The sequence below is a fragment of the Pelophylax lessonae genome (genome assembly GCF_965119305.1).
Source record: "Pelophylax lessonae genome assembly, chromosome: 10".
Lineage (NCBI taxonomy): Eukaryota > Metazoa > Chordata > Amphibia > Anura > Ranidae > Pelophylax > Pelophylax lessonae.
In genome coordinates, this window is record NC_138777.1 from 166,706,089 (window position 1) to 166,727,799 (window position 21,711).

Consider the following 21,711-nt stretch of genomic DNA (forward strand, 5'->3'; position numbering starts at 1 on the left):
GATACTGGACTGGTCCTTGTCTCAGTGCTCACACTTGGAGAAACATGCTTAAATGTGCTGTTGTTGTTAGCGGTAACCCAGGGGGACCAATATTCAGCAAAACGGCTGGGAATTGTGCTACACATATTATATACTATGGTTTCTATAGTTTCTAGACGCTATAACTTTCGCACAAACCAATTATTTTACGCTTATTAGGATTTTTTTTTTACCAAAGACATTTAGCAAAATAGATTTTGGCCTAAATTTATAAAGAAATTAGATTTTTAAAAATGTTTTATTGGATATATTTTATAGCAGAAAGTATTTTTTGTTTATATAATAAAAAATAAAAAACCCAGTGGTGATCAAATACCACCAAAAGAAAGCTCTATTTGTGTGAAAAAAAAATTTGTTTCGGTACAGCGTTGCATGACCCCACAATTATCAGTTAAAGTAGCCCAGTGCTAAATAACAAAAAATAGTCTGGTCATGAAGGGGGTATAAACTTCTGGAGCATAAGTGGTTAATATATCCAATTCAGTTATACACTTCCTTATCCAATTCTAACTCTTCATTACTATATCCAATTCCACTTTAGGTCCATGCACACTGGGTATGTATTGCTGATGCATGGCTCCCAGAGCGCATACTGCGCCTCAGCAGCTGTCAGCCTCTCACAGAGTTTGACAGGCTGCCAGCAGCAGGGCAGGAGAGAGCACCTGAGCCCCCTTCCCACAACTAAATGCCAGAGGCCCATGCACTGGGGCTTAATGTCCAGTGTGCATGGGGCCTTAAAATTTGAAATAAATGCAAGTGCCAAGACAGTCCTGTAACTGATGTGTATATATTTATGTACTTTAACGATACATGGAAAATATTACTTGCTTTCTTTCTGCAACAACTCCTTTCATCACACAGCCATGCTGCAGTGGGAGTCACCCAGCTATGTCCTGAACTGTCAGGGGCAATAAAATGTCATTTCTTTAAACATCCTTGTCCTTCAGCGATAATATTGAATTGCATCATATACAATTAAGACTTTTAATTGTATATGATGGCAATAATATTTTGGACTTGCTCACCTCAGATGTGCTATCGCAATATGTCACTGGGTTAGTAAGATTACTCCTATCTTATAAGATTCTTGGACTTGCGTTTACTGCCACTGATTATTTCATTTATTTGTATAATGACTATGGACTTCCTAGTCATTATACAAATAAATGAAATAATCCTATGATTACAATCACCGGCAGCAAACACAAGTCCAAATATCTTATAAGAAAGGAGTAATCTTACTAATCCAGTGACAAAAGGCTGTACTAATGGGCACTGATAAGGCTGCACTGATGGCCACTGATGAGGTGGCACTGATAAGCTGCACTGATGGGGCTGTACTGATAAGGCAACACTGATATGGGTGTATTGATAAACTGCACTGATGGGCACTAATGAGCCTGCACTGATAAGGCAGCACTGATATGTTGGGCTGATGGGCACTAATAGGCTGCACTGATGAGGCTGCACTGATGGCCAGTGATGAGGCTGCACTGATGGCCAGTGATGAGGCTGCGGTGATGGCCACTGATGAGGCGGCACTGATAAGCTGCACTGATGGGGCTACACTGATAGGTACTGATATGATGCACTAATAGGCTACACTAATGGGCATTGATAGGCTGCACTGATGGGCAAGAGGCGGGCCTAATAAGCTTCACTCATGGGGCTGAACTGATATGGTGCCCTGATGGGCACTGATTTGTTGGACTGATGGGCACTAATAGGCTGTACTGATGGCCACTGATGAGGCTGCACTGATGGCCACTGATGAGGCTGCACTGATGGCCAGTGATGAGGCTGCGGTGATGGCAACTGATGAGGCGGCACTGATGAGCTGCACTGATGGGGCTACACTGATGGGTACTGATATGATGCACTGATAGGCTGCACTAATGGGCACTGATAGGCTGTACTGATTGTCACTGATGAGGCCACACTGATATGCTGCACTGGTGAGGCTGCACTGATGGGCAGTAATGAGGCTGCACTGATGGACTCTGATAAGGTTGCACTAATGGGCACTGATGAGGCTGCACTTATGGGAACTGATGAGGTTGCACTGATGGGCACTGATAGTCTGTGGTTGTGGTCTTTGGTTTACAGATGACAGGGGCGTGTCATAAACAGGAAGGGGTGTGGCCTTTACAGGAAGGCGTGGGTCATATTTAAATTTGGGGGTGCCCAAGTTTAGTCAGGCCTAGGGCAGCACAAAACCTAAATACACCACTGACTGCCAGTATGACAATCGCCTGTTCTCTATCAGGAGCACTGTGTGCCCCTGATAAATAGACCTTAGGGTTAGGGCACTGCTGTCACAGAGCTCTGATTATTACATGGGGAGAGAAGTATTTCCACCAGTTTTTTCTGCAAGATTGAGCGCAACTGAGCAAACAGTATGGCAGTTCGTTTCCTGCCCTGCATTCAATTACAAATGAGAGCTACTAGCTTTTATCCATTAATTATCACTATATGTAAATAACAGAAAAAAAAAACAAAATTGAAAAAAAAAAAACGCGTGAACCCTAATTAGATTTCATTTTCTTCACCCTTTTAATTGCTTTGCTTTTTTATCTTTTCTATGAAAACTTTTTAAATTTGGGTTTGTTGGTTGTAGCACCAAATTAAAAACAATGCTTTATACCAGAAACATGACTTTAGTACCTTTATAGAAGGGGCAAATCACAGAATATATTTTGTCGTAAACCCTAGATCATTTTTTAGCCATTAAAATTGTCTTTACAATTTTAGTTAACCCTTAGACGGATCAGCTATTACATTAGCCGCCTGCCTTTCTCCCGCTCTAACGGACGATCGCGAGTGACCGGCGGACATCGGGTCGTTTAGGTACAGCGTCGCACGACCGCGCAATTGTCCGTTAAAGTCACGCAGTGCCGAATCGCAAAATAGGCCCTGGTCAGGAAGGGGGTAAAATCTTCCGGGGCTTAAGTGGTTAAGAGGGACAATGTAAACAAATTTCTGAGTACTTAGCTGTTCTCACCCATGAAGGGTGCGGGGTTCCGGGGTCATCCAGTTGGAGAGGAGAAGACTGATTTAAGCACTTCACCTCCGGAAGATTCACCCCCGCCCCCCTTCATGACCAGGCCAATGTTTTGCGATGCGGCAGTGCATTAATTTAGCTGACAATTGCATAGTCACGCTGTACATAAATTAGGTTTGTGTCCTTTTTTTCCCCAAAAATATAGATTTATTTTGGTAGTATTTGATCACCACTGGGTTTTTTTTTTATTTTCTGTACTATAAACAAAAAAGGACAAACAAATAAAACCATGTGCCATAAAAAATTCAATAAAAAAAAAATTTAAATCAAATTTCTAAATTTAGACCAATATGTAATCTGCTACATATTTTTGGTAAAAAAAAATCCCAATAAGCGTAAACCTACTTGTTTTGTGCAAAAGTTATAGTGTCTACAAACTATGGTATAGACACTAGAATTTTTCTTTATTTTACATTTTTGATATTAGTAATGGCGGTGATCAGCGTCTTATAGCAGAACTGCGATAGTGTGGCAGAGAATTGGACACATAACTGACACTTTTGACACTTTGAGAGAACCAGTAATATTTATACAGCGATTAGCGCTAAATATATGCACTGTCACTGTACTAATGACACTGGCTGGGAAGGAGTTAATTTTCTAAAGGCGATCAAAGGGTTAAATGTGTGCCTAGCCAGTGTTTTTGTATACTGATTGTGCTGCTTTTAGTAGGGGAAGAGATGGATTTTATACCCTGCTTTGCAGGGATACAAAATCCATCCCTAACCCCCTGTCAGAACAGAGATCTGCCTTGTTTACATAGGAAGATCTCTGTCCTGAGTCTCTGTCTGACAATTAGTGGGTGCCAGCGGACATCCAGTGCCCAGCACCTGCATATTGGCTTCTGTTGTGAATAATTACAGTAAAAGCGGCCCTCCAGCGACACGTGCGTATCCCCCCTAGGCAGAAGTGCAAAACCACGTATATAGACCTGATACTGCACAGGAGAGCCGCCCTGTAGAAGTAAATCTGCTATGGGCGGTCATAGCAGAGTTTTTTGGGATAAGAGTTTTTGAGCTCTTATCAAGGATTGATAAGTCCTTATTTGGGACCCAGAATTCGGAAACATGGACAGACTTTGGGTGGGAAAGAGCTTCCAACCCTGATTACACAGACTTTGGTCCTGAAAAGGTTAGTCCACCTGCAGGGAAGGCCTAAAGATGAACATCTGCTTACTGACAGAAACTAGTTCCTAAAAGGTCTGTTGGTATAGAAGAGTGTGTCATACCACACAGAGCATAGTCCATTATATTACTTATACCAATCTCTACCTATTGAATCAGCTCTCCCTGCCCCCTCAGTATCACCAGCTTCAACACATTTACACTATGGCTGTTCTCATTCTTCGCTCCTATAGTGAGTGGCTGGGTTCATCCAGATCCCACACCTTATTAGCTGCTGTAAGGCTGCTGACCAGGGTCAAAGGGTGCAAAGGGCATCATAAGTCAGCACCTAAATTCAATGACACAAATTTGATAAATTAGGGTGAATTTTTGTTTGACATGAATTTGAATCTCAACACTAGTTAGCTTTGACCCAGTGCTCATGACATAAATCCCACTGCATGTCTGATGCCCTTTGTCTCCCTAATTCGAGTGTCAATAAGTTATAGTATTGATCAGCTTTTCTCAAGCTTTTTAAAATGGAGAAACCCTTGAAATAACTATTATTAATTACTATATTTACAGTTCTTGGTACATTAGTGTCAGGATTATTGGGGAGATTAAATAAAAGAAAAATGGAATTATATTTAAACACCATGTATATTCAGTCCTATATAGAGATTTTGAACAGCACAGCTTCCATCTTGTATAGAGGTGATTGAAAGTTCATATATGTTCTTTTGAACAAAATGTCTCTTACAAAAGGGTCTTATATTTTTAGCAGATATTTCTGTCTTTCTTGGTCATGAATAAGAGGCCTTTTTACATCTCATCAGATAAGAGTCATTTAGCCAGACACCATACTAGTCACTGATGGCCAGTCTAGCTTGTAATCTTATCTGTATTTTACAATGAACAATAGTTCAGTGTATTCATCAGACTAATTTAAACTATATTTTTAAAGATACATTATATCATGTGTGAGAAAATATTAGCAATAATTATGTCATTATATTATGTAAAGCATACACATATTTAGGAATGTTTTATATACCATATTTTGGTTTTATATTCTTGCTACAGTAATAATCTTACTTAGACGAAGCTAAGTACTAATTCTACTTAAATTACCTCATTTTAGAAACGTTTGTGTTTAAGTTTTTATGGCCACATAGATCTTCCAATCTAGATGCAATGTCTGACAGCATATGACATGGTCAAATGATTTAATTATTTTTACCCAGTCCTAGGTCAAAGGTTATCAGTTAATAGTGGTATTATTGTATTCTATATATTGAATCTAAAGAGTAATACAATACTGCCCCCTTTGGAGACTACTACTAAATGCAGTCTCAGGGTAAATCAGTAATTTCCAATATATATATATATATATATATATATATATATATATATATTTTGTATTATTAATAATGTATTCTTATTAAAACGGTGTTGCCAGATTCAATCCCTGCCAAGATACATGATGGAGATATTAGATGGACATGTATATATTATGAGAGTATGGACAGGTTTTTATGTTGTTTTTATGATTATTCTTAATTGGAGAAATTATTATATAATTATAATATCCAATATACTGAATAATTAGTAGAGGCGTTGCCAAAGACCTCACCAGTTAATGGATAAGTAATCCCAACCAATGGGGATAAAGTTCCTCCTTCTGGGTTCAGCTTATGGTAATTTTACTGGCCTTTTGTTCAATACAATATAAAAAGGGAACCCAGATGTAATAGGACACACATTACGACAACACTCATTACACTTTCAACACACACGCTACTCACATCCATACATATACTCATCTATACATACTCCATCTTGCTCCATCTGTCTCTGAAACTTTGAAGGATGCCAAACAAAACTCCTCCCTAACTAGCCACCATTTTGGGAAGGCAGCCATCTTAAGGACTCTGTTAACGACCATTTTAAGCTAGCAGCCATCTTAAGTGTGGTAAATATACCTTGCTGTTTATTTGATTATTATTTACTATTGTTTATTTCCTTCCTTATATGTTTTATATAACATATTTAAGGATAATAAGATTGAAATCCCAGCCGTATGAACCATATTAGATTTTGTTCTCTAAAAGCTGATTTTTGTTTTATACATTTTTATTAATATCAGATTTAGCACAATATTGGCAATATAGTCTCCCGTTTTGCATAGCCTATTCTCACTCCAACTGCAGCGGAGTGACTGTTGGCTGCGCAATTCGCAGACAATTGTGGTCTGTTTATATAGAATACTTATCTATGGTTTCTACTATACCTGGGGAAAACTTAATCTTGTTTCATTTTTAATTTCATTATTGAGCTACATATCACATTGCATTTATCGTTTTAAGTTTGTATTTTATGTAAAAGTTATCTCTTTGTGTTACCTCAAGTTTAATCATTTATAGTGAATACATGTCTTGTGAATAAATATTCTTATATATTCCCTACTGTAGACTGTTTTCACTAAGATTGGTATATGCTGTTAAAAAGAAATTAATCGATTAAAAATAATTTGTTACATATTGATTTGTGGAAATAAGTTGAGATTCTCCTACCTTACAGATCTTTGCTTATTTGCATAAATAGACACTGTTATATTCAGAGCAGTATAAATATTCTGACATTAGCATGGTAGTCAATGGGAATAATGTTCCTTACATTGGTGGACAGTGACAGGATTTCCACTCTTACTGATAGCTAAACAGATAATTATGTCAGTAGCCACTTATCTGAGAGACAGAATGTGTTTATTGCTCTAAGAACCCCTAGCAATCTCTGGAGAAACCCTAGATTTCTACTGAACCCTGGATAAGAAAAGATGATCTAGGCAGTTGAGGTTCTGTCCATCCACTATTAACGTATAGCAAGATTTCCAGGCCTATGGCCTGATGTGGGTCTGCCATTAGTACCGGTAATCCCTCCAGCCCATGTGAGCTGTGACCCTGGGTGTGACAACTGAAGCAGCGACAACTCCGGCATCTTTGTTTGTGTTTTTTTTTTATTGGAATTTAGGGGATGGGAGAAGGGAATGAGTGGGATACTCCTTGCGGCTTAAACTAATTACAATTAGGACTTTTACTACTGAAATGCCCATTGGCACTTCTGTGACGCCAGTCGGCGCCAGCCAACGCTCACTGACACTGAGAACACTCTGTAGACCAGAAGAAGTTCTGAATCCTAGACTTATAGTCCAGAAGATCCAAGACTGAGAACTGTAGAACTCCTAAACTGTTGTACTATGAAAGTCAGTGAATACTTTCCCCCGCCTGGCACAGCTTGAGGTAGTATATTGGAGAACTCTGTATAGCTGTCACTTTAACTGGCACGTTCTTTGCAATTCAGGGCCCAGACTGCAGGTGCCCCCTTTAACCTTGAACTCTTCAGGGTCCACTGACTATGTACCCCCTCTGTAGCTTCAGGGTCCTCAACCTAGGTACCCCCTTTACAGCTAGCTGACACTGGATCCCAGAACCTCTTCCGGAGTGGACCCCTCTAACTTCAGGCAGACCCCCAGGGGCAATCCTCAGTACTCACGACCTGTGTAGGCTTTCCTGGGACTGGACCCCTCTCTCTCTCCGCAGGCTCTCGGCACACCGGATCCCCTCAGCTCAACTCATCACTCTCTGGACACTAAGGCGACACCCTGAGACATCCACCTTCCTCAGACAGGAGGAGAGACAGCCGCACTCTCCTTCCTGGGACTCTGCTCCCCCCAAAGACACCATGTCACGCACTTCCCCCCAAACTTATACCCACTACCAGAATCCTTTGCAGCATAATCTGCCTTCTGGTGTAGTTACAAGCTGGGATGTGTCCCCTGATTGGGATTCCCTTACTGCCCTATGAGAATCCTCTCACAGCAGCCAGTGGGGATACTTCTCCCCTCAGCAGGCACATCTGGAAGCCCTGACACCCTAGCTAAGTAAATCACAGCCCTGCTGTTAGGCAGACAAGGCCCACTTAACATTTACCTAGCACCTACCTGTAGGGTGCCACAAACGTTTATCCCAAAATAAAAAAGGGAGGGCACTCTAATACAGGAGGTGTGTTACTAGGCAGATCACCAGGTGAAAACAGAGGGAAAATAGCCTAAAAAAACAAATGCAGCCACTACATCTAAGGAGCTAAGCTGCAATACATTACCTTTTTGGTTTTGGGTTTAATACTGCTTTAAGCAATGCCTCTACACTTTCTATTTGCCATATTATTCTGCCTATTCAGTACCTTGATTATTGATGCTAGCTGCTAGTGTGCTATCTCATCTACTGCTACTCAGGTACCATTTCTTTGCTGACTTATCGACTACTCTTTGTTGTTCTTCAATCCACAGAATTTACCTAAAGCTATCTCCATTGATGTCATTGCATTCCATGAGTTTTACATGATATAATGAAAGCTCTTTCTATCTACTACATTGTATGTGTTCCTATTTTAAATAAATTGCCATTTTTATATGGTTTTACACTATGTGGAGTCTCTTTATTTTTTGATTGAGCCTAACTGGAAGAGATTCTATCCACCCTTGACTGTACTGAGTGGCCTTCTGATTGGAGCTGTTTACATCAAAGTAGGATATTCATGTTTATCATCATTTAAGTGAAAACAGTGTCTAACAACTCCACCATCTTCTCCTTTCTTGGATGGAAGTATATATACCAATGCCGTTACTGACCCACTAGGCATGTGCCAACTGGGTCCACCTATTCTGGTCAGACCCCATCCTGTTGTCGGTGGTGGTCACTTTATTCATGGTGCTTTGAAAATTCACCTGGATCATATTTCTTCATGTCACTTTGGACTTTATTTTTACTTATTCTATTTATCTTTACTTATTCTATTTTTGCATCAATTATGTTTATTCATATGTAATAATATTCACTTAGGTTTAGCGCTGCACATTTTTTGCCCTACCTATAGCATCTGCCTTATTCCAATCATTTTTAATACCTGTATGCTGAACGTAGCCTGTTTTAGACCTCAAACTTGTCAGAACGCATTATTAAAAAAATGACTTGGTGAGATGGTGAGCCTAGACTAGGAAATACAGTTTCTCTTTTTAATAAACTTGATGTTCTATTCCAGCAAGGAGCCAATCAGGGGTAGTGTTTTTTTTTTTTTGGTCCATTCATTACACCAAGGAACACTTTATAATGCGCATTTGAGCCATTCCTAAAGAAATATTTTATTTTTGTACATTAGAGACTATAAATCCTGTGCTATTGGAATTACACTTGCTTAGGCCTAACACAACTGTAATTCCCTGGGTGTTATGAGACAGTTTTAAATGGGAAACCATTCATCATTAGCAGTCTTATATTCCTCCCTTCCTTGTATCTGTACTGTACCTGACTAATGACTATAGAATACCTATACCAAGCTGTATAGCTTAACTGTAGCTTGGTATTAAGGAGCAGGGTCGGGAAGCTGTCAATGGGCTTCCCTGCTGAATGTGCTGATAGCTGAATAATAAAAAAAAAAGTGCCGGTTAAAAAATAAAGAAAAAAACATTGTGAACCCAAAAAATACATATTAAAAAAAACCTTCCGCCTTCTGGGGCGGCCCCCCACCAAATGCCTCCTCTCTTTGACATTTCTTATATAGGTAAGGGGCCCTGCCCCCTTGTGATTCAAAAGGGGCAATGATCCGATTCCCACCAAAACACTCCTCCATCCCAAAATATATACACAAACAAGAGAAATTGGCCCACGGGACTTTGTGTGAGGTACGTGTTGGTGGCTGGAAAGAATTGAATTACACAGTCGATAAAAGCAATATTGTATTTTATTGCATAATATGCACAGGTTGTACAAAACAATTGATAACATGTGCTCAATGGCGCATGCTGTAGCTCAAAAGGCTATATGTAGGAAATAAACAACACAGGCATTTGTAAATAACATGTTGGCAAAAATCTTGGTGTAACCACTCATTGATACATATAACATAATAAGATAACATGACAGTTGATTATGACATTGTGATCTGACGCGTTTCGGGAGCAATCTCCCTTCTTCAGAGATCAGTATATTCAATGTGTATCTAAAAAAGAACATTGTAGTCAAGATATGCAATATTGTTGATTTTCAAAAATTTCCGTCAGAAGATGGAAACTAGATGGAGTGTGCGATACTCACAACTCAATGAGACTTAGATGGGATAATGGGGATTCCTGTGTGACAGCGGCGTGTTGTATCTGACCCGGGAGCTGAAGGATCCCAAAATGGCAGCCAGAAATACGGGTCCTTGGTAGGTGAGTGGTGAGTGTGGAAAAACAGAAAAGGAAACAGAAGCACCTTCCAACCTGTCATGTAAAAATATGTAGTAGTAAGGGGGTAGCCATTGCTTACAATTAAAAATATCAGACATGGTGTGCATGAAATAAAAAGAGTTAGTGTGGGAGGAAGAAGGAGATCCCCAGTGGAAAATGTGGTGAAAAGTGGAAATTGCCGTGAGTGAGAGGGAAGAAGTGAAGAAGTGATAACAGTGTGTCAAGCCGGGTAAAGTGGAAGAGGAATAAGGTGGGGATGTGAAGCAGTTGAGCCGAAAGGGGGTGAGAAAAGAAAAGGGGGTCTGTAGGAGGGAAATGATGAAAAGATAGCTCAGTGGCTGACCTACCAATTAGATCCGAAGCCGACAGCACAGATGGGGTCCTAGCGTCATGCAGCGGGCATAGAGAGATCAATCAGCGCAGCGGCGTCTGTGATCTCGTGGAGGAGAGGAACGCTGGGGAGCGGACCTCTCCAACCCGCAGATGTAACAGCACGTGATCAGCGCGGTGACGTCAGTGAACACACTGACGTACAGCGCTAGGAGGTGCGGCATGACGCCGATGTGCAGGTGGACCCGCTCGTCCCGTGGGAGGGGAGGGGCGGGGACAGCAAGGGAGAGAGAGACTCCCTCTTCGCACATTGCAGCTCCCGGGGCCAGAACTCCCACCACTTGACACACAGAATTCTCATAATTGTGTCAAATTGGATGTAAAAACAAAGTATATATTGATCTCAATACATAATGGCATAAGGCATACAAAAAGACAATAAATGAGAGTATAGTTGATGAGAAAGAGAGGGGCACCAAGATAAAGTATCCAGCCAACAGGAAATCGGATCATTAATGGGCACAGTGGGTGTCTTCCACCCGAATATAAATTCAAAAGGGGCAATGATCCGATTCCCACCAAAACACTCCTCCATCCCAAAATATATACACAAACAAGAGAAATTGACCCACGGGACTTTGTGTGAGGTACGTGTTGGTGGCTGGAAAGAATTGAATTACACAGTCGATAAAAGCAATATTGTATTTTATTGCATAATATGCACAGGTTGTACAAAACAAATACATATTAAAAAAAACCTTCCGCCTTCTGGGGCGGCCCCCCACCAAATGCCTCCTCTCTTTGACATTTCTTATATAGGTAAGGGGCCCTGCCCCCTTGTGATGTCACAGGCCCAGCATGCACCAGTTCGTGATATCAGAAGGGGATGGTGCCATCGATTGTTGTAGCCAGGTGGCCCTGCTCCTTACCTATATAAGAAATGTCAAAGCGCAGAGCAGGCATTAGGCGGAAGGCCATCCCAGAAGGTGAAGTGTTTTTTTTTCTCGGGTCGGCGGGCGGCGTAATTGACAATGGATTTACACTATTTATTTTTTTAATACAGGATTTGTCAAAAACTTGTCTCTGTATTTTTATTACTTTTTGTACACTTTTTTGATCAATGCGTAGCGGTACTATGTACCCGATATTCATTCACATGGGGGAGGTGAGATCTGGGGGCCCCTTGTTAAAGGAGGCTTCCAGATTTCGATAAGCGCCCCACCCACATACAACCACAACCACCGCAGACCCCCAGAACCACCATCTCCAAAGCAATCCCCCATTTTGAGGGCATGTGTCCTAGTATGGTTCAGGAGGGGGGGCTTGTTCGCCCGCCCCCCACCCCCCACCCTTTCCTGACCTGCCATACTACGTGCCCGGACAAGGGACTGGTATGGATTTTGGAAGGGACCCCAAGCCATTTCTTTTAAAAATGTTGGCGTAACTCGAAGGCCCTTGTATTGACTGAGGGGGGATCCCACGCCATTTTTTTCTTAATTTTTTTAATAGCCGGATGCTGGCAATTGCAAACGCGAGTTTGATTTGTTTTGTTTTTTCTTTAGAAATGTAATTTTTGCTGCAGCATGTTTTATATAAGCTACAAATGGGTCACTTTACAGGCACATTAAGGGAACCCCCCCCCCAGGCACTATATTTAAAGGAATTTTCCTTTTTATTGTTGCACTTTAAGCATAATTAAAATCACTGCTCCTGAAAACAATGATCATTTTTAAAAAAACATTTTTGCATTGATACATGTTCCCCAGGGCAGTACCCGGACCCCCATACCCCTTTTATGGCCAATTACTTGCATATTAGCCTTAAAAATGGGCACTTTTGATTTTTCCTGTTTGGCTCCTATAAACTTCAATGGGGTTCGCTGTTCGGGTTAGAACTTCCTCCCCTGTTCAGGGGGATGTTTGGCCCATGTCTGCCTACAGATAAGCCTATAATAAAACTTACATGTAGGTACAGTGAATATCTCCTAAACTGTTTAGGAGATATTTACACTGCATGCAGCCGGTGATGTCACCAGCACATGAGCTCTGAAGATACGGCATATCCGTGCCGTTCCTTCAGAGCTCCATGCTGCGACCGTGACTTTCGTGTGCATGCGCGGGAGTGACGTCTTTATAGCTCGGCCAATCAGACGACCAGAGCACTCAAACTCGGAAGGGAAGACCAAGTGAAGATGAAAGCCCTGTCAGCGGTGACAGCGCGCCACTGGAGGGCTTTGTTCTAAGGTAAGTATTTCCTAATGTGCTAGTATGCGATGCATACTAGCACATTATGCCATTGTCTTGCAGGCTTTTCTTTTTTGTTTTTTTAAAAAAAGGTGCGGTTTACTACTGCTTTAAGATAAAATAAATGTAAATGATTCAGGTGTATAATATATGATACAGTGTAAGCATGTTCAGAATATTACAAATGTTTTAAAAGCTATGTACTAAACAAAAGCATAGATGTTGTCTTACCCTTGTAGCTTCTAAGCAGTTTTCTTTATTGTCTAAATTGTTGCAGCACTTGTTATAGTTGCAATTGTTGCAGAATTCGCCATTTGCAAAGCAATCACAATAACTGAAAAATACAAAGGTAACCAGGGATCTTGTTATTATCAAAATAACCACCATAGATATAGTAATATAATATCATATTTTGTTCACACATCACACATAAAAATTAAACAAATCAATTTAAACACAGTCCGTTGAATCTTTGTAATCCAAAATGTGAAACCACCTGATCAAAGTCTTCCGGACATATATTAGTTTCTTCCACCAGTGCTATTAAGCAATCTCCTCCACCGGGTGAAATCTGTACTCACCAGTTCTGATGATTTGTAGGCAGGTGACTAAGTTTTATTATGTTAATGTGTTCGGTAGCTTTATATGTTGGCTGATGTATTTAGGGGGTTAATGTATTTTGTGACATGGTTTTCCCTGCATGTGTGTCACTTCCCTTTTTTTTTAGGGCATACAGTATATACAGGGGAACTGACCTCGTAGTGGGGAGTCCGGTATGGGAGCTTCATAGTGAGCTCCAATGTATTATGTGGTCTATTTCTGTGGCCGCATATTATGTGGTCTACTTCTGTGGCCGCATTTCCCCTCCAGTGGGACCTGTTTCTTAGAGCAACCACGTATATGGACTTTATTGCTATGGACTTCCTAAGTTTTAAGGTACAGTATAGGCAGCAACACTAGGGACAGCACAGCCAATCTATGCAAAACTAAATCTATACACAGCCAGTTGAATGAATTGTAAAGCCATGTGAGGATGCTGTTCTGCACTGCATTGCTCTACCTCCAAAGTAAATAACATACTGTTCAGTAAATGGAGTGTCCATGCAAAGGAGAGCTTGTCTGCATCATTTATTGGGGAAGAGAAGATGAATGTGCTATAGCAATGTGTAGTGATGTATCACAAAGAACTATGAACTGGGAGTGAAATTACATTAAACCCTCCGGGTTATAACCAAGTGTGAATTGTACAGTAGCAAGTGCAACCAAGTTAATATTTGAGGTTATATACAGATGTGAATGTAAAGAATACCAGAAGGTGAAGCAGTACAGGAGATGACCAGATATACAATATATCAGTGGCATACGGGGCACAGAGGCGGAGCCCCCCTAATCCATGTGCCTGGCCTCTAATCTACATACAGGAGCGCTGGACGCATGGATTTCAATGTTTTTTTTTTTTAAGCACATGATTAGAGCCTGAGGCTAGTCTAATTGGCTTTCAAAAAGGGTGGGCTCCGGGCGCAGATCACTGCGTCCCGAGCCCACTAACTTGTGTGACAATAGCACATTAATATTCACTATTGTCTTCCTGATTCTCCTCCTGGCAATCAGGAAGCAAGTCCTGAGACCCGATTGGTCAGGGAGTCCTAGGACTCATGGCCAATCGAGTCTCAGGAACCATTTCCAGTTCACCCGGGAGGAGAAGAAATAGCCCCGGAGCGAGGAGCAGCAGCACTACCATCTGCCTTCTAAGGTAACAAGGCCTCTGATTGCCGCCTGCATGCCCGTCTCTCGTGGGGGTGGATAGCAGTTTTTATGTCCCTCTCCCAAGGAAGGGGGGGTGGTTTTTGTTTGCTGCCCCCCCCCAAATTTTGAGCACCAGCCGCCACTGCAATATATTGTCAAAAGTATTGGGAGGTCTGCCTTTACACGCACATGAACTTTAATGGCATCCCAGTCTTTGCCCGTACTGTTCAATATTGAGTTGGCCCACCCTTTGCAGCTATAAGAGCTTCAACTCTTCTGGGAAGGCTGTCCACAAGGTTTAGGAGTGTGTCTATGGGAATGTTTGACCATTCTTCCAGAAGCACATTAGTGAGGAAAGGCATTGATGTTGGACAAGAAAATCATTTGGTGGGGGGTTTCAGGGGTTGAGCTTGGCCCCTTAGTTCCAGTAAAGGGAACGCCTAAGGCATCAGCATACCAAGATTTTCTGGACAATTTCATGTTCCCAACTTTGTGGGAACAGTTTGGGAATGGCCCCTTTCTATTCCAACTGCGCACCAGTGCACAAAACAAGGTCCATAAAGACAGATGAGCGAGTTTAGGGTGGATGAACATGACTGGCCTGCACATAGTCCTGAATTCAACCCAATAGAACGCCTTTTGGATTAATTAGATCAGAGGCTACGAGCCAAGCCTTCTCATCCATTATCAGTGCCTGACCTCACAAATGTGCTTCTGGAGGAATGGTCAAACATTCCCTTAGACACACTCCTAAACCTTGTGGCCAGCCTTCCCACAAGAGTTGAAGGTGTTATAGCTGCAAAGGGGGCGCCAACTCAATATTGAACCCTACAAACTACAAGATTGGGATGACATTAAAGTTCATGTGCATGTAAAGGCAGGCATGCCAATACGTTTGACAATATAGTGTATGTAGCTACACACAGAAACGGGGACCAGACCATGTATGTATATCTTTAAAGTGAGATTTATTTACAGTGAACAATAACCAACAGCAATAAACATAAGAACATGAAAATAAAAACTAAATTACAAAATGCCTAACCAGTAACCTAACAAACTAACTATATACATACAAAAGTACAAATGAGATACAAAGAAGAAAGCAGGGAGCAGATGGGAAGGGGAAAACAAAACTGGGAAGTGAACAAGGCAGCAGAATACTGGATACAGGGCAAGGGCAAGATCAAGCGTAAATGACAACAGAGTCAGGCAGCAGCACAACAAACAGGGTACAAAGCAGGAGCAGCCAAAACACTGAGGAGCCGTGTTCTAGTGGGAGCAGCCTTATATAGCAACCTAGCAGCTAAAACCAGGTAGAACTGATCACTGAAACTTGCTGGCTTCTGGGAGACACCTGCTGGTGGACACTGGACCTGCAGCTATCAGCCCTGAGAACCACAGTGCCACCAGCAGATGAACCAGGCCCTGACAGTTCCCCTGCCCTAAGAAGCAGCCTCTGGACCCCATAGGCAAGCATAGAAGCCGGCTGAACCCCATCGACAGGCATAGAGGCAGACTGGACCCCATCAGCAGGCATAGAGGGAACCCTGAGGAAGTCACGTGTTCAATGACGTAACGTGTAGGAGGGCGGGCCGGGTGACGGGTGACTTTACTTCCAGTCACAGCTGGACCGGAGGTGGGGAGGTGTCTTAATGCGCTGTAACACTCGACTGAGTGTAAACTAAATGTGAATGTTTTTTTTTTTTATATAATATAAAGTTTTAATCAAGCAGTATCACTCTATGGAGATTTATTATAAATGGTGGACTGGTGCATTTTAATAATCGACAGAGAATGCTGGATTTTTTAAAAAGTGTTTTCAGACCTGTATACGAATATAGGCCTGATAATAAGGTGAGCTGCAAATCTGCACTTTGAGTGGAGCACTTTGGCTGAGTAAGGCATTGCATGGTGTGGATAAAATGTCACTGAAGGTCTGAACACACAGATAACCCGGGACACTGATCTTAATAAGGAAGTGTGTTTGGAAGATTTTCGGTGGAGTGGCATTCTATATGAACTTAATTGCAGCCCTGGGATTGTGGTGTTAAATCCAAGCACTTACATGAATTGCACTAATGATTTATGTGTGTTTTCTATACAGTATGATTTAATTCATGTATATTTTAGAAGACTATTTATCTTCATTAAAGTTTGTGGCACTAGTATTTTGAGCTTTGTATTTAATAATGGTATGGGAAAAAAGATTTGCTGGGAAAGTCACATTTACAACACTGGGAATTCAATCACAACATCCCACATTTTATATGGTGTAACACTTATATTTTGGTTTGACACTATACTTTAATTTAATTGGTCAAATAATTGATGTTAGTTGTGTTTACACAGCTATTGATTTGTGTAGTGTTGTCAGCTTGGTCTATACTCGTTAACTGGCATGGTAGCGTGCAGGTCTAACAATACCTCATTACATTCCTGATAGAATGTCCCATCATTTGAAAAGGTGGAGCCTTTCCTTTCAAACCAAGAAAAACTTTTAAACTGTTAGATGGGCATCTTCTTGAACACAGTATACAGGGATAGAGACATACAGTCAGGTCCATAAATATTGGGACATCAACACAATTCTTTTTGGCTCTATACACCACCACAAAGGATTTTAAATTAAATAAACAAGATGCGCTTTAACTGCAGACTTTCATCTTTAATTCGTATTTACATCCAAATCAGGTGAAAAGTGTAGGAATTACAACAGTTTGTATATGTGCCTCCCACTTTTTAAGGGACCAAAAGTAATGGGACAATTGGCTGCTCAGCTGTTCCATGGCCAGGTGTGTGTTATTCCATCATTATCCCATTTACAAGGAGCAGATAAAAGGTACAGAGTTCATTTCAAGTGTGCTATTTGCATTTGGAATCTGTTGCTGTTAACTCTCAATATGAGATCCAAAGAGCTGTCACTATCAGTGAAGCAAGCCATCATTAGGCTGAAAAAACAAAACAAACCCATCAGAGAGATAGCAAAAACATTAGGTGTGGCCAAATCAACTGTTTGGAACATCCTTAAAAGAAAGAATGCACCGGTGAGCTCAGCAACACCAAAAGACCCGGAAGACCACAGAAAACAACTGTGGTGAAATGACTGAAGAATTCTTTCCCTGGTAAAGAAAACACCCTTCACAGCAGTTGGCCAGATCAAGAACACTCTTCAGGAGGTAGGTGTATGTGTGTCAAAGTCAACAATTAAGGAAAGGAACTGCTCATGATCCAAGCATACCACCTCGTCAGTGAAGCATGGTGGTGGTAGTGTCATGGCGTGGGCATGTATGGCTGCCAATGGAACTGGTTCTCTTGTATTTATTGATGATGTGACTGCTGACAAAAGCAGCAGGATGAATTCTGAAGTGTTTCGGGCCATATTATCTGCTCATATTCAGCCAAATGCTTCAGAACTCATTGGACTCATTGGAAGCATACTGCGAAAGCAACCAAAGAGTTTTTTAGGGGAAAGAAGTGGAATGTTATGCAATGGCCAAGTCAATCACCTGACCTGAATCCAATTGAGCATGCATTTCACTTGCTGAAGACAAAACTGAAGGGAAAATGCCCCAAGAACAAGTGCCTTTCTCCCTCTGTCACGGACGATCGCGAGTGCCCGGCGGACATCGGGGGTGTCCGTGACCACGCGGGAGCGCGCATCCGGTGGCGCACGCTCGCTCCCAAAACCCTTACAGGCTAGCGACGTAGCCCTACGTCGCTCTGCCTGTGAGGGGCTGACTGCCGACGTAAATAGTCGTGCGGCAGTCGGCAAGTGGTTAAATAAAAAAAAAAACATAAAAACATGACATTTTATAAAACAAATGTCTGTCTGTTGCCTGGAAAAAAATGGAAAAAATGGGAATAGGGTGGACTGATACAGTACAACAATGCATTGATAAAAAGCCAGTATGCTAGGCTTGCATCTTATGATGTGCCTTTTAGGATTTTTTTATTATTATTTATTTATTTTGATGAAGAAATGGAATTTCAATATTTCCAGGACATGTTTTTTCCTATTAGTACTACAGATACATATACTTGGTATATTTACTAGCTGAAAGGGAATTTTATACTATATATAATTTCTAGAGGAGCAAGGAATGGGTTTTATCTCTTTTTGTAGGATATATATATATATATTTTTTGTAAGACCCCCCAAAACAGTGTTTTTACACAGAGACAGTTTTTATTTCTCTAACACCAAAGTTAGATTTTGTTATGGGGTTGGTTTAAATATATAGTACACTATATTGTACACGGAAATAGTACAAAGAAAACAACCCTTTTCTGAGTTCACAAATTATGTGGTTATTAGATTTTAACCTGTTGTTATTGTCTGAAAAATGCTAGACAAATCAGCCTTTTAAATATTTTCATTTAAAGCATAACTCCACTTTTGTTGAGAAAAAAACATTCCCCTCTGTGTGATCTATGTACATTGCAGGGATTTTAACAAGCTTTGTTGTAGATTCCTGCCTTTTGTTATTCTGAATACATCATTGTTTGTTCCTCTGTGCCTCTGTGCTGAGTGGGTCAAATGGAAGTGGATTCATAATCTATCAGCTGTGGCAGCTGCAGGGCTCTAATGAGAAAAGCTGCTGGGCCTGCATCCCTTTAGACATGTTCCTATTGGGAGTATCTCACCAAAAATGACATTTGTGTTGCAGGGGATGCCAGAAATCTGGTTTCTTAGTGCAGACTTCTGAGAACATTGGTGAGCCAATCACACAAGCAGGAAATTATGTTTCTGGGGTGTGGCCAGTACACATTCTGTGTACAGAACACCTCCAGGTAGCCATATTGCATTGCATTTTCAAAAAATTACAACAGCTACAGATTGAAAAGGAAAGGTAATTTTTAATAACATTCAATTACAATATGATTTGTGTCGCAATTGTGTACGCTATATTGTTTTTTTTTTTATTTGCAAATTTTGTTCCCCACAAAAGTGGCGTTACCCTTTAAGTGTTACAAAATTGTCTTTTATAAATACATTATTTTATTCTACTTACAGTTTTAGACACTGTGACTTGGTACATGGTTTCTTTGATTTAAGATCCCATAGTGAAGTTTGATTGCTGAAGGATAAATGTAATTAATTTTGTTGTTTTACATTTTAAAAGATTCTATAGTTGGCAAATAATGTTTAAAGTGGTTGCAAAAGCCTACACATTTTTTACTCCAATGCATTCCCTGCGTTAAAGTGGTTGTAAACCTCAGTCATGGAATCTGAACAAAGCACATACTTTGGTGTCCTTTTATGAACGGGTGAATTTTTTTCTCCGTTGGCTTCTCTACAGTTCTCCGGGGAAAATGATTACATCTGGCACCCATTTTATGAATTGGAGAACTTCAGTTCGCCCAGGGTGATCAGAGGAGAACGGTTTTCTCGGAGATCTGTGTAGAAGTCAATGGGGCGTCTGTAATCTCGTGAGACAAAGCGAGATTACAGTAGTATGAAAATCCCTGGCGCGCTTTAACAAGCAGAGATAAATTATCACTGCTGAGTACACGAGGTTAATAAATAATAGTCCCCTTACATAAATATATATATATATATATATACACTGAATACACACACACATACATTGTATATATATATACAACATTAAATATATATCTACATGTATGTGTGTATATATATACATGTATATTGTGACAGGAAGTCAGGAAAATCTATGGGTGTTGTCACTGACGGGAGATATATTTCTGCTTGGTTTAGACAATTCACTAATTGCTATCAGGTGTCGGCTGCAGAGGTAGGCAGGAAGGTGTACGGAAGTTGAGAACACTTTCAGCTGTTCAGAATGAGGCAATTAAGATCTCTATAACTTGTCCAAAGGGAGTCTATTGATTGCTGTCTCCTGAGGCTGTGTAAGCTGGGGAGAGCAGTCAGATGAGAGACTTCTAAAGGTGAGGTGTTGAATTTTTTTCTGTGTAAAGAAAACACAAATGGACATTTGAGTGTCTGCTGTAGAACCAGCAGGGTCTGCCCAAAGAGTAGGTTGGGAAGACTCCTTAGATAGGTTCCGGTGTGTGAGAAGGTAGACGCCCACAGTGGCCAGGATTTATTTTGTGTTTTGTTTTATTTTGATGTTTTTGCTGCATGCACTGTTTTGAAGAAATTGGACGAATAAACCATAAACTGTTGTTTTCAACCACTCCTCGGCTATCTCCCTGTGTGACGAACCCCCCCCCCAAAAGGGGTTATCCACACCTGCTACCGAGCTAATCCCTCACATATGGTGGAGGATGCGGGCAGTTAAAGTAAACCCAAAAAAATGGAGGAAATACTGAAACAACTGATTATATCGAATGCAGCCCAACAGCAGGCAAATGCAGCTCAACAGCAGGCAAATGCGGATTTTCAGCGGAGCTTTGCAGCTCAACAACAAGCTCACCGAGAGGCCATTGAAGGCGTGGAACAGAGACACCAGCAGCAAATGGAGGCCATTGTGAAACAGCTTCAGAGACAGCAGACCGAGGTTGGGAGTCAGGCCAGTAACATACCGACTTTTCGGGTAAACCACTTATTGCCAAAGATGACTACAGATGAGGACCCTGAGATGTTTCTGACCACGTTTGAAAGAACAGCGGAGAAAGAGAGTTGGCCTAAAGAACAGTGGGCTGGACTAGTGGCCCCCCTATTAGCTGGAGAAGCCCAAAAGGCATATTTTGACTTGGAACTTGCAGATGCAAAAAACTATGATCGATTAAAAGTGGAAATATTGGCACGTTTTGGGGTAACCTTGGATGTCCGTGCTCAGCGGGTCCACAATTGGAGTTATCAGCTGAAGAAACCACCCCGGTCGCAGATGTATGACCTCATCCATTTGGCTAAGAAATGGCTGCAGCCAGAAATTCTGTCCGGACCAGAAATTTTGGAGCGAGTAGTCATGG

The 21,711-nt window shown here is 41.2% G+C and overlaps 1 protein-coding gene across 1 annotated transcript in view; it reads right to left on the reverse strand.

Annotated features, from left to right (window-relative positions):
• Nucleotides 1-21,711, reverse strand: part of LOC309566004 (protein lin-54 homolog) — a gene marked incomplete at both ends in the record, with an annotated part of 127,388 nt that overhangs the window by 23,972 nt on the left and 81,705 nt on the right. The window contains 2 exons of the mRNA XM_082271023.1: nucleotides 13,294-13,396; nucleotides 19,824-19,889. Coding sequence (XP_082127149.1) covers nucleotides 13,294-13,396; nucleotides 19,824-19,889 — 169 coding nt within the window. The remainder of the gene's footprint in view (nucleotides 1-13,293; nucleotides 13,397-19,823; nucleotides 19,890-21,711) is intronic.